The sequence below is a fragment of the Rhagoletis pomonella genome, unplaced genomic scaffold (assembly GCF_013731165.1).
Source record: "Rhagoletis pomonella isolate Grant_MI unplaced genomic scaffold, Rhpom_1.0 Rhpom_scaffold_00006, whole genome shotgun sequence".
NCBI lineage: Eukaryota > Metazoa > Arthropoda > Insecta > Diptera > Tephritidae > Rhagoletis > Rhagoletis pomonella.
The window spans coordinates 17,722,761-17,735,865 of record NW_023458560.1 but is presented as its reverse complement, the minus strand read 5'-3'; the positions used below and the strand labels follow the sequence as shown (position 1 = coordinate 17,735,865).

Sequence of the window (13,105 nt, the reverse complement as noted above, 5' to 3'; positions counted from 1 at the left end):
CATCAGCCCAGCAACAAATTGAGGAAAGCTTGAAGCCTATCGCGAATTTCATTGAAATACTTTATTTTTGATTTATTATGTAGGAGTACATAAAATGCTGCACAACAAATACCAACTAACTTTATCATCTCCAGCTATAAATCTACCAGCTATTGTCTTTGCATTTTGTTATATTCCTCGGCCAGCTTGAACTTTTGTATTTTCCCCGAAGTAGTTCTAGGAAATGCATTTATGGGTATCACATATCGCGGTATTTTAAAATGCGCCAACTTTCCTTGTGCAAATTCCTTCACTTCTTCGCGCGCAATACTCTTCACGCCATCTTGTAAACGCACAAAGGCACAACACTCCTCGCCCAAACGTTCATCAGGCACACCAATCACCTGCGCGCCGGTGAGAGAAAAGGTGTTTGAGGTATTAGAAAAAATATAGTATTGATGGTTGAAAATAAATATGTACACACGTGCGTTTCAATGATTTTTGGATGAGAGTTAAGAAAATCTTCAATTTCTTTGGGGAAAATATTCTCTCCTCCACGTATGATCATCTCCTTCAGACGTCCCACAATGCGCCCATAACCATCGGATTCCAAGATGAATTGATCGCTAAATGAAAGAAATGTAATTAGTTCGAATCTTATAGCAAAAATTTTTCAATGAAAGATATCTTTGGATGCGTGAAAGATCAATGCAATGGAAGACTACAGCTTTTATTGCCATAATTTTGCATTATGAAAGTAAATACTGGAAAATATCATTTACCAGCTGACTTAAATGCCTCTACGCCTATCAATCGGCATCAGGTAGATTCTCAGGTACCGTTTCTAAACCATTATATGCTGGTATTCAGTAAGTCAGTCTAATCTCAAGTCACTAAATTTGAGACTAAAAATTAATAACTCTTTTTGTGACTTGAGACGATTTGGGTATTCAGTAAGAGAAAGTCAAAAAAAGTTCACCACAAATACGTGGTGAAAACAAAAAGAGACAGCATGTTCCAAGACACATTAATCAGTTAGCATTAGAGCTGCGTGTATTTTGTTGTAGATTTTGTACTCTAAAATACAAAAAAAAAATTTACGAAATGTGACATTTCTGAGTAAACAAAAATGGCAATTCATGGACCACTTCGAATGAAAAACAACCAAATTGCAACCCTGCTGCTGCTACCCATTCAATGTGCAATGTGCTAATAAAATTTTTGGAGCCAAAATTTCTTATGATACATGTTTGTACAGATGTAACATCATCACTTGCGATCGACTTGACCGATCTGGTTAATCCTTTTTTTTGGCGGGTTCGTGAATAACAACACAAGGTTCGTAAAAATCTCATCACAAGTTGTGCCTGGGGTTGAGTCATTATTAGAAACATTCTAATTTGTCTCATATTTGAAATTTATATTGGTAACGCAAAATATTTAAATGCTTAAGCAAAAAGTTATAATTTGCTATAAAATGTTAAGTAAGTCTTTCAATTTAACGACCTTTTTGTAGACACGTGAGTCAGTCAAACGTGAAATTTTAGTTTCACAATTTGTCTTTACCCCCAAATTTAGCAATGCGGATATGACAGTGGTAACGTTTAACTTGAAAACCGGTTGCTGGTTAACCGGAACGTGTGAAAGGGCACTTAGGGTTGAAGTCTGGCACGTCTCACATATCGCTAAGACTACTTAGAACAGTAGCTATAAAAGCTTTTAACGAGGCGAAGTATACCAAGAATGCTGGAGGTTGCAGCATGAGATAGAAAGATCCAACGAAGCATCGTATCCCAAGCCACCCAATTGAGAAGATGCCTTTTTAAGAAATCGGCTCCTTCCAACTTCTTGGAAAGGTTGGAGCTCTTAAGCATCTATCACTTAAGTTCATCAAGACAGTCAGTGAATACAAATCCCTCCTAACTGAACTAATCACGTTCACGTAGCGATATAAAATGGACAATTTTCGAACTCCATCACTCATGCCGCAAATGTTATACTGTCAAAAGAAGTGCACTTCTTTTGGTTATTTTCGATTTTTTCCTGGAAAAGGAATAAGACATCTCACTTACGAAAATATACGAGAATAGTGCCGCAGCTAGGAGCGCTTAGGGCTGCGAGTAACTCCCAGGAGTCGTGCTTGAAGAAATTTTAAAACTTTAGAATAACCGACTAGGATGTTGGCTTCTAAACAAACGTTTTCAGACTAGGCTGTCTTAATGAGATTTTCGCTTAAGAAGCTAGTTTAAATATAAGACCTTAAACTAGCACTGAGAGCCGGCGGTAGATAAAAAGATTTCCTTTGCAACGGGGATCAACTAAAAAATACAAAAAAAGTTTGCTGTAAACGCACCTGGTGTAAGATTTGTTGTCGGGTAATTAACCTACTCCATACAAAAGAGGCCTAAAAGGGTCAATTCAATGCCCCTATTTGCCGGCAGAGTCAATATATAAACCAAAGTAGACGATGGTATGACGTTTTAACACCTACCCTGTTTTCAGCCATTTATCATTGCCGATAGTTTCTTTTGTCTTCACTTCATCGTCATAGTATTCCAACATAGTAGCATAGCCACGCACATACAGCTCACCTGGTTCACCGAACTGTACCGTATGCCCCTCGCCGTCAACTACTTTCACTTCCACATGATCTTGTAAATGACCAACAGTATTCAAGATTCGTTCCATACTATCACCTGGTTTCGTCTGAAAGACGACTGCTGTTGTTTCTGTTAAACCATAAACGGTGTGGATACGCTCCAAACCAAGAACATTCTTAATGTCCAGAAAGAGTTGTGGTGAACATGGCGCTCCGCCGGTAACAGCCATCTGTGCGGTCTTCAATGGCAACTTTAACTCTCTCTGCTTCTTGATGAGATCCACATACATTGTGGGTGTGCCATGGACGACAGTGCATTTTTCGTCAACAATGGCGCGTAACGTGTCGGCGGGACTGAAACCGGCTGCTGGCAGAACCAATGTGCTGCCATGTGTCATTGCAGCCATAACAGTGACAACAACGCCATATACGTGAAAGAGGGGTACTTGTACGCAGATACGTGAATTGCTGTCCAACAAATTACGATTACCGATATGCGTGCCATTATTTACAAAATTATAGTGGGACAGCACAGCCGCTTTCGGTCGACCTGTGGTGCCAGAGGTAAATTGCACATTACAGCCGCTATCTGGTACTATGCGGTGCTGTAGCTTTGAGATAGCCTCACGCTCGACTGGGTTGCTCAGGCCGAGTAATTGGTCAAAACTCAGCGCGCCTTTCAATTTGCTGTCTGTGTCGATGATGACATGTTTCAGGTGAGGCAAGCTGGTGCTGTTGATGCTTCCATCAACGCGGTCTGGCAACTCTGGACAAATACTTTTTATAATCTCATAGAAATTTTGTTTTTTAAATGTTTCAGGCATTATCAGAGCTTTCACCTTAACCTTCTTCAGGCAATAATCCACTTCGGGTCCTTGAAATGCTGGATTTATGCCAACCTACAAACGATCTAAAAAGTTGAAGTCATTTGAAAATAATTGTTGCAATATTTCAACTTACCGACACCAAACCGGCGCGTGCTGCGCCCATCAGTGTCAGATACCAGTGCATATTGTTGGGCGCCCAAATACCCACATGATCGCCTTGTTTTAAGCCAAGCTTCAGCAAGCCGGCAGCAACACGATCGGCCTCTTCGATGAGTCCCTGAAATGTGTAACGCTTCTGTTCGTGAAATGAAACAATAGATTCCGTGCTGCCATATTCAGCTGCGGCGCGTTCCAGCTCCTGACCAACACTCCGATAGATCAGTGGGGTCTTGCCGATGTGGTGCAGGTGCGCGGGATGAAAGTTGTGCGATTTTATAAACTCTGCGGGTTGTGTGGATAAGCTGAAAAGTTAATATTGTAACTTTAAATTTAATGGACAATCTTCGTTAGGGGCTGTTTAAACTATAATAATAATATTTTCGTAACATAAACGAGAAGGTTGATAAATCTGGAAGATTAGGACGGCTCCCTTTGCTAGGAAGCATCTTTCACGGAGAAAAACCTCAGAATTTGTTTTTGGGAAAAATCGTTCCAAATATTTTTGTAAGCGCATTTGGTCCCCAGAATACAATTTTCCAATTGTATTCACTGTAGGATATTGGACTAACGTTTAGCTAGCGTGCCCGCGCTGAATTTTTAGGGAAGGGATTTTATTCTTGTTGCGGGGACAAAACGTAAATTTTAATAATAAAAGCAAATAACAATAAAAAATTAAATGAAAATAAAGCAAAAAAATAAAAAGTAAAATTAAAAAAAAAAACTTTTTTTTTGCAACAAATTCAAAAAATTAGATTGTAAAAAGAAAAAAGTTTACCAAAAGAGAATAAGATAGTACTTAAAAATTAATTAAATGTAAAAAAAGTTATTTTTATTTTTAAACAAAATCCAAGAATTAAAAGAAAACTTGAATTAAAAAGGCTAAAAATTAAATAAATAAAAATAAATAAGATATTAAAGATTAAATGAAATAAAACCAGGTAACGTAACAGTTATAAGCTATACAGCAAAAAAATTGTTTTAATTATTATGTTTCAGTTTTAATTTTGCGTTCTACAAATACTACTTGATTGTGATTTGTATTTCTCTTTTACAAAATATGTAGTTATCTGATAAGTTTTATTTTTCGTTCACAAATTAAAAGTTATTTGGTGAGTTTTATTTTTCAATTACAAAATAAAACTTAAGTGCTGAATCTTTACTTGCTTGTTTGGAGCACTTCAGTTTTACTTTGTGAAAAAATAATAAAAATCAAAAAATAACTTTTATTTTTTTGAAAAATTAAAACTCAACAAATAACAATTATTTTTTGAACGTAAAATAAAAATTATTAAAGGAGGTTTATATATAACAAAGCGAAAGTATTTTTCAGGGGTTATCTGTGACTTACCTTTTGCGACACCTGAGTGGAAGAACGACCTATCACGGCAGTCAGTTCGAAAACGCCCTATCTCAGAAAACTTTTTAAGAACATTTTAATTCAGAATTCGGTTCAAAAACGTCCAATCTCAAATATTTTTAATTAAGGTCGGGCGTTTTTGAACCAAATAGGACTGACTGAACTGAAATAGGGCGTACATGAAATGTTTTCTGAGATAGGGCGCTTTCGAACTGGCTGCCGGTCTTCCACTCAGGTGTCGATATGTATATTTGTTCATTAGTAACGCTGGAAGTAATACGATTACTTGACTAAAAATTCAACCGTTGAAAGGTTCCCACAAAACTTTACGGCTTCCAAGCATTGCTTGCACTTTGCTGTGGTATTACTAACTTAGTAAAAATATATCCATACTTTAGATTTTCGCGGTGCCATTGCTTAAAGCAATTATTTTTCATAAAAACGACGCCAAGGTTCTTCCATAGAAAAAATATGGCCGACAAGATATGGCACTCGCTCAAATCGATCCGATACAAGTACTTTTCTTTCGATACCAAGTAGGTACGATTCGAGTAAAAAAAGTAGTTGATATTGAAACAAAAGTATCGAGTACATACACGTATTTACTTGTATCGGAACATCCCTATCTGAACGCTTCCTTAACAATGATTTTTTAGATACAATATTGAATCTATAACAGTTATTTGCGGTACCTCAATAAAACAAATATATTATTCTTTTTGAAACAATGAAATATAAAAATGAAAGAAAAATTAAATTAACAAAAGAGGAACAAATTAAATTCAACATGAAGAAATAAATAGAATAAATTTGTATAAAAAAAATAATATTTTACTTTTCCATGGATGAAAATAATTTGTGCTTATAATAATACGTGTTCAAAATATTATTTGTTTGGTTGCCTATACATCACAAAAACTAATAAATATTTATCAATAATATCAATCAATATTACAGTGTCAAATCAGTTTTACTCCACCGCGTGTCAAAAATGACACCTATAATAGTTTGAGAAACGCTGATTTATATGAGTTGGATAATGTATGTATTTCAACTGGTTTATTTTGAATTGAAATAGGTAATTCTAGTTAGGTAGCAATTCTTAGCAGTAGTTATCGCAATTCTTCTAGCGTGCTCGCCTCTATTAAAAATTCATATCAGTAATACAGAATTAAACATAAAAAAAGACGTAAACAGAGTGACTTGTGTTTATGGCTACATATTTATACTCACCAACGCCCCAAATAATGAGTAGTATGTGGTTGACTATTCGCTCTGAGTACATTTTTGTAAAATTGCAGAGAAGCCGGTTGTAGTTGTTTGATCATTATTCTTTGCACAATACTCGTACACGTTGAGGAGATTAATGATGCTTGAGTTGATCTGAAGAAGCGGCAAAGAGAAATTGATTGCGATCACTAATGAAAAAATAAACCGCTCTTCAAATGATATGCAGAAAAAAAACTTTATGAAATAATAATCACCTGGATTTGTTCTCGTATTTGATATGAATCGCTACCAGCTTTGTTATGTTGATTACAAATGTACACTCACTGTCGATTGTTTTACCAGTAGCGCTTTTTTTAATTTTCTAGCACTATCGATCATATTCATGCTACGTCAATGGTTGGAACACAACTGATTTTTTTCATACAATTAGGGACGCGGAGAGCACTATGTTTGTAATTTATAGACTTACGCATACATACTTACATCTGTATCAAAATAGTAAGTACCATGTATTTAGTACATACACAGTTGCTGAACAAATTTGCTGAAAACACTTAAAACTAAAATATATACAGTGCCGGACAAAAGTATTGGCACAGAGAATTTTTCGCAATACATGCAAAGTTTTCCTTTTCGCTTATTTTTAATAAAAATATACTTCATACTATTTTTAGATTTTAGAACTTTGTGCAAGACTCAGGAAAATTCAATAAATTTGCGTACTAATTTGGAACTTTCTAATCAAATTTTTTAGAAAAATTCTACGTGTGCAATTTTATAGCCCACTCAATTTGAGTATAATAAGGTTTATGTTTGAAAATGCTCGAAAAACTCATTGATCGAGGGTATCATATCAAATCAAAACATTTGCCTACCACTCCAAGCAGACAAGTAATAGTAAACCTTTAAAGGAGTTCCCTCTCAAAGATCAACATTTTCTTAATCTTAACATTTCGTGTCGACCATATGAAGTTCATCAAAATCACTTTTTCCAAAGATTACCAACTGTCTTAGCGCAAGTGGTGCGTCAATCGATCACTGAAAAACACAAATCGCCTTTTTCGACAACGTGAAGTTCAAGACGTTTTGAAATGAAAAAATGTTATTTTTTCATACATATGACAATTTTTCCCCAATTAATTTAACATATAGTCATATAAAATGGCTAAAAAAACGACCAACCTAGTACAATGCCATTTTTTAAGAGTACACTTTCACTCTTAGTAAGAGATTTGTGGTTAATTTTATACCCAATGATCACTAATACATACATATGTATTAAGTGTGGTGCCGGCTTTTCGTCGGGGAAATTATATACATATATGTATGTGCATACGTTCAAACATGTATTAATGTATATATGTACATATGCTTATAATGAATGTATGTTAACTATAAACACATAGAAAAATACATACATACTCAGATGCTTATTAATTATAATACATATTATATAGAACTAAGCATTTTCATATCAAATTGTCATTTTTTATCGCATATACTAAAAGCATAAATATACATGCAGATGTAGGTCCAATGTGTATATGTAAATTTGACTGCTGTCATAAATACCAGGTGTAAACATAAGGAAATATGATCACTGGAAATGTTGGTCGAATACATTTCCTAATGTGGCAGGCCAGTAGTTTCTCTTCAGTGATAGCTGACGTCGTCTTTTGCTACCACCAGTGGGTACCACGTGAATGCATTGAGGGCTGGACCGTTTTCTGGCCACTTATACGATATGATCGAGACTGCGGAGCCATTTCAACATCCATATATCGTCGCAAAGCTCATACAGCTCATCGTTCCATCGTCTGCGGTATTCGTCGTCGCCAATGCGCAAAGTTCGGTAAATATTCCGCAATATCTTTATCTCCAATACACGTCGGATGTTGTCATTGTCCATGCTTCTGCGTCATTAATCAACAAGGACATGAATGGTTAGACTTGGTTAGCTTAACTTAATCTGGCCATCGTTGGCTGCACAAAGACCGGTAGGACCTTAGTATGACCAGTTGGAGCTCGGTTTTACGCGTTGAAGTAGACATCACAAGGATGTCAACGGTTTTTGAGACTTTCAGTAGAATTTTGTGCTCTACTTTTGAGATGTCCTCTAAATTCCCGAATCGGTAAATTTCGTCTGCTCGTTAGGTTTGGCAGTCTCATCTGATATTTCATTACCCTCTAATCCCTTGTGGCCGGGCACCCAATATATGTATATGCAGCTTTCTGTCGGTGGCTAGTCTTGATTAACGGCTTGAAGGGCGCGATTAATTACAATACTGATAGTGTCTAGGTACTTCCCTTTTACTACTATAGCTGTCTGCATACTAGTATAACCGAAGCAAGCGAGGTGACTCTAAGTTGAGGAGAAGCTCGGATGAGGAAATTTAACTTTTGTGGAGATTTATTTGTAGGGTCTTATGTATTACCCCTAGGCTCCTTCTAAAATTTAGATGCAGTGACCAGCTCACCGGTATCTACATTGCGCATATTGAGGGAGGATTTTAGGATCTCTTCGATTCCGAGATTCTTCTCCACTCTAGCGTGTTAATATTGTTGTCGGCAAGGTTTCCCTTTTTTACGAGAAAGTATACGCTACCTAAGCCCCGAGCCGTCTTGCCGAATCGACCATAAAGGATGTCTTCGGGCATCTTATTTATCTGGAAGATATAGTGTTGACCACACTAATTTGACAATGACTTGACCACACTCAATACGTTCCAGTCAACGGTCGGTATATCGGGGATATGTTGAAAATTTTTGAAATCGGACTAAAATTACCGCCACTTACCGGTGAATTTCAGAAATACGAAAACTCCGATATTTCACTAACTAAAGACGCCAACTTACAACAATCTTTTAACAAGATAAAAGATCATTGATTTTTGTAAAATGGGCGTGGCACCACCCACTGATGACTATATAAGTGTATATCGATAACCGACTTATCGATTTCCATCAAACTTGGTACAGTTATTTCAATATATCATAGCATATTATCAAAAGTGTTTGACATTGGGAAAAATACTCTTGCTGAAAGGTGCGCCGGGTATATAAAGTTCGGTTTCGGCCGAACTTACATATACTTCTTTACTTGTTTGTTTTTATTTTTACCTTTGCCTTTTTTCCTTTCTTAATCTAGATTCGTCGAAATGTGGTTTGGCTACTTTCCAAATGCACCTAAAATGCTGTGGTTGTACCGAATATACTTTCAAGTTTAAAAGTACAATTGTACCTACTTTTCCATCACAGGTTCTAGCCATAGCAGCTATTATCGGCAAACCGCAACACTCTGGAGTATTTACACCGAGAATGAGCGCATTTAAGGTTTACTATTTTTCTCATTCAGAATACATTCTAAATATATATATATATTTATGGGTATCGTGCTACCATTAACAAAAGCTATGCGCCCATACAGCTGAGCTGTTGAAATTAGTCTGTAGGCGGTCGTGGAGAAGTCAACACTCGTTTTCAAAAGCTTGACTTTTCGTTGTTCGCTATCACAAAGAGCTGGTCTAAGTCCAATCGTAGTATATCGCGCAGGAGTAAATACATATATAAATTACTTGATATTCAACATGCAAATACGTTTGACACTTTTGCGTGCTATAGGACATTGCAAACAAGTAAATGCCCAATTAAATGCTGTCAGATCGGCAAGTTATCAATGTCAACTGAATAATCGAAGATGGTTAGTGGAAAATTTACTACTATATAAAAAATTTCACTTACCTGCGCAATGCACTATTTACTTTCAGCTATTCGGACCGGGCTTATTTCCACCAGGTGGGTAACGAACCTTTGCTCTATCGCACGCTTGGACAACAGGTACAGATATCCGCTTCAAAGTATGGCGAGCGGCCTGCGCTAATTTCGAGGCACGAAAACAAGCGTTACACTTTCGCTGAAATTAAAAATGAAGCGGAAAATCTTGCAGTGAAACTCAACGAACTCGGCATGCAGCGCGGCGATCATTTGGGACTTTGGATTACAAATAATTCCCAGTGGTACATCACTTACTTGGCAGCGGCACTGGCTGGTTATACAGTTGCTTGCATTAATCCAGCATTGCAGGCGCAAGAAATAGCATATGCACTCAAGAAGGCGCGCGTTAAAACGCTCGTTACGAAGGCCAACTGTGGCCTGCAAGACTTCTGTGGAATTTTGAAAGAATTACTGCCGAGCGCGAGTTTAAATGGCCGCGGTCCCATTGACGATCCGAAATTTCCCTATTTAAGGCACGTAGTTGTGCAAAGTGACGCGCCGCTCAGTGAGTTCCTAAGTTGGGAGGAGTTGAGCCGCAGCAAAGCTGATTTACAAGATATAAGCGCACTGAATAAAAATGTTGAGCTCATCGCGCCGGAAAGCGGCTGCAATATACAATTCACTTCAGGTACCACTGGCGTACCCAAAGTGGCGTTACTTAGTCACTTTTCCTACTTAAATCAAGGCCATCAGTTCGGTTTCTTTTATGAGTTACACAAGTCGCATAAAACTATTTGTTTGACATTGCCCTTCTTTCACATCTTCGGTTTGAGCGTCGTGATGTCCGCCTTAAGTCATGGCGCGACATTGGTGCTCCCCAGTCCGCGGTTCGACAGTGTTGCGGCGCTTGAGAGTGTGGCTGCCGAAGGCTGTAATATGATATTCGGCACGCCCACCATGTATGTCGATCTGTTGGAGAAGCAACGCGAGCTGAATAAGCCAATTCATACACTGGAGACAGGTATTGTCGGTGGGGCGGCGTGCACGCCAGAAATCTATACTCAAACGAAAAAAATGTTTGCTCTAAAAAACTTTTACATCGGCTATGGAATGTCAGAAAACTCAGCGGCCTCCTTTATGCAGGATGGCACAGAGAGCGAAGAGGAAGCAGCGCAAACTGTTGGCCGTTTGTTGCAACACGCGGAGGCTAAAGTTATCGACGATAAAGGAGAGACTGTACGATTCGGGGAAGTGGGTGAATTGTGTGTTCGTGGATACTTTGTGATGACTGAATATTACGATGATGTCGAGAAAACCAAAGAAGTGTTGGATAAGCATGGCTGGCTCAAAACTGGGTGAGGGTTGAGCAAGAGGGTTTGCAAACTATTCTGTCTTATTTTTTGGCGTTTTATCTTCTTTTCAAATTTCACAGCGACACTTTTATACTAGAACCTAATGGTGTGGGACGCATTCTTGGACGTAAGAAAGATGTCATCATACGTGGTGGTGAAAATGTATTTCCTAAAGAGATAGAAGACTATCTGGATACACACGTGGATATTATAGAAGCGCAGGTATATATTATCTTTTATTTATTTACTATTGAAAATAAATGATTTGTTCATTTTTTCAGGTAATTGGTATTCCGGACAAGCGCATGGGCGAAGAAATTTGTGCTTATTTACGTTTACGCTCTGGCGCTAAAGAACTTACGGTTGATGAAGTTAAGAACTTTTGTAAGGGCAAAATAGCGCATTTCAAAGTGCCTCGTTATGTGCGTTTCGTTGACGAATATCCAAAAACTACATCTGGGAAGATACAAAAGTTCGAATTATTGAACATGTTTAACAAAGAATTAAAAAGTTCTGAGAATTAAAAAAAAATTGATTATAAGTAGATATATATATACAAAAAAAATTATAAGATGTGGACTGTATTATTTATAATTTTTATTTTAATAAAGCTCTAATAATATGTTTTACAAATTTGAAACTTATAATATTTATTGTTATTTTTTGTTATCAACGGCATGAGACAAAGGTGTATATAAAACAGAACTATCATGTTTTTTTTATCCGAAAAACATATTTTAACCCTGTGAAAAATGAAGGCTCCAGTGAATTATGAATGCAAAATGCTAATTTGGAACCATTGTGCGACGGTCGTACAAATAATGGCTTTGAAATGAAAATTTGTTTTTAGTTGTGAAATATACATATGTATTTAAAAATTGCATATTTAAAATGTCAGTTTTCGGTAAGATTCAGAAATTGATATTTAGCTAAAAAAAAAAATTCCATCCATTATGGCGGCCTAAAACTTGGAAAGGGTTTAAATTTTCTTAAAAGACATCGCTGATTCCGAATTTTATATCGCAATACTAAATAAAAAAAAACCGGATGACAAATGGTGCACAAAATTTATACGATTCCTTTGATTTAGAAGTAGGGTTGCGGGATATTTTTTCTAAAAATTCAGCACTGTCCTACCCAAATCAGTACGTCTGGCAACCGTATCCAGAAGCTGGGTGTAAATTTCCCAACTGGACCTCGGATTTTTTAAGTTTTAAAAATATGTTCTCAATGAGTGTTTTCCATTTCGTTATATTTTCGAAAACTGCATTTATTCAAAAAAATATTTTCAAACAAAATTTTTTTAGTTTTTTTCTGTTTACTACTTGCGGCAGCATTTATCAAAACTTAACCTAAAAAGGAACAGTCCGGCGCCTTCGTCTTGGTCTGCAGGCTGTATCGGAGATACAGCCGCTAAATTTAAACGTAGAATACGTGGTATGGTTAAGAGCATGTCATAGTCAAAAACGAAAGCACACACTAAGAAAACATATCGATAACAAAAGCGAAAATAATATCGATATCAAAATCGATAAATATATGAATGAAAATATCGATATCAAAATCGGTAATAATATCGATAGCAAAATGGATAACAAAGTCGATAAAAATATCGATAACAAAATCGATATAAATATCGATAACTAAATTGATTACAAAATCGGTTACCAAATCTATCGAAAAATTTATTAAAAAATCGATAAAAATATCGATAGCAAAAGCGATGACAATATCGATAGCAAAATCGATAATAAAACCGATCAAAATATTGATAACAAAGGCGATAACAATATCGATAGCAAAATTGATAAAAAATATGGGCAACAAAACCGATAAAGACATTGATGACAAAATCGATAAAAATATCGACAACAAAGTCTACAAATAT

At 36.5% G+C, this 13,105-nt stretch overlaps 2 protein-coding genes across 3 annotated transcripts; one reads left to right on the top strand and one right to left on the bottom strand.

Annotated features, from left to right (window-relative positions):
• Positions 1-12: 12 nt before the first annotated feature.
• LOC118740461 (medium-chain acyl-CoA ligase ACSF2, mitochondrial-like) lies at positions 13-6,541 on the bottom strand. Of its 2 annotated transcripts, none has more exons than XM_036472017.1 (6): positions 6,406-6,541; positions 6,155-6,339; positions 3,539-3,866; positions 2,471-3,477; positions 464-605; positions 13-383 (listed from the first exon to the last, which is right to left on the bottom strand). In XM_036472017.1, exons 2-6 carry the CDS (start codon positions 6,247-6,249, stop codon positions 150-152), a joined length of 1,806 nt encoding a protein of 601 aa, XP_036327910.1. In that variant the 5' UTR covers positions 6,250-6,339; positions 6,406-6,541; the 3' UTR covers positions 13-149. The 2 variants fall into 2 exon arrangements, with proteins under 2 accessions (XP_036327910.1, XP_036327911.1); XM_036472018.1 differs by having other exon boundaries at positions 6,155-6,304.
• A 3,055-nt stretch (positions 6,542-9,596) lies between these two features.
• On the top strand, positions 9,597-11,804 carry LOC118740457 (medium-chain acyl-CoA ligase ACSF2, mitochondrial-like). The gene is made up of 4 exons (XM_036472011.1): positions 9,597-9,851; positions 9,919-11,220; positions 11,298-11,439; positions 11,499-11,804. Exons 1-4 carry the CDS (start codon positions 9,739-9,741, stop codon positions 11,739-11,741), a joined length of 1,800 nt encoding a protein of 599 aa, XP_036327904.1. The 5' UTR covers positions 9,597-9,738; the 3' UTR covers positions 11,742-11,804.
• Positions 11,805-13,105: the final 1,301 nt, after the last annotated feature.

Coding starts and splice junctions, on each gene's coding strand:
- LOC118740461 (XM_036472017.1), bottom strand. CDS start 6,249: ATGATCAAACAACTACAACCGGCTTCTCTGCAATTTTACAAAAATGTA. Junction 3,478..3,538: donor CACGCGCCGGTTTGGTGTCG/GTAAGTTGAAAT, acceptor GATCGTTTGTAG/GTTGGCATAAATCCAGCATT. Junction 384..463: donor CAAAAATCATTGAAACGCAC/GTGTGTACATAT, acceptor ACCGGCGCGCAG/GTGATTGGTGTGCCTGATGA.
- LOC118740457 (XM_036472011.1), top strand. CDS start 9,739: ATGCAAATACGTTTGACACTTTTGCGTGCTATAGGACATTGCAAACAA. Junction 9,852..9,918: donor CAACTGAATAATCGAAGATG/GTTAGTGGAAAA, acceptor ATTTACTTTCAG/CTATTCGGACCGGGCTTATT. Junction 11,440..11,498: donor TGGATATTATAGAAGCGCAG/GTATATATTATC, acceptor TCATTTTTTCAG/GTAATTGGTATTCCGGACAA.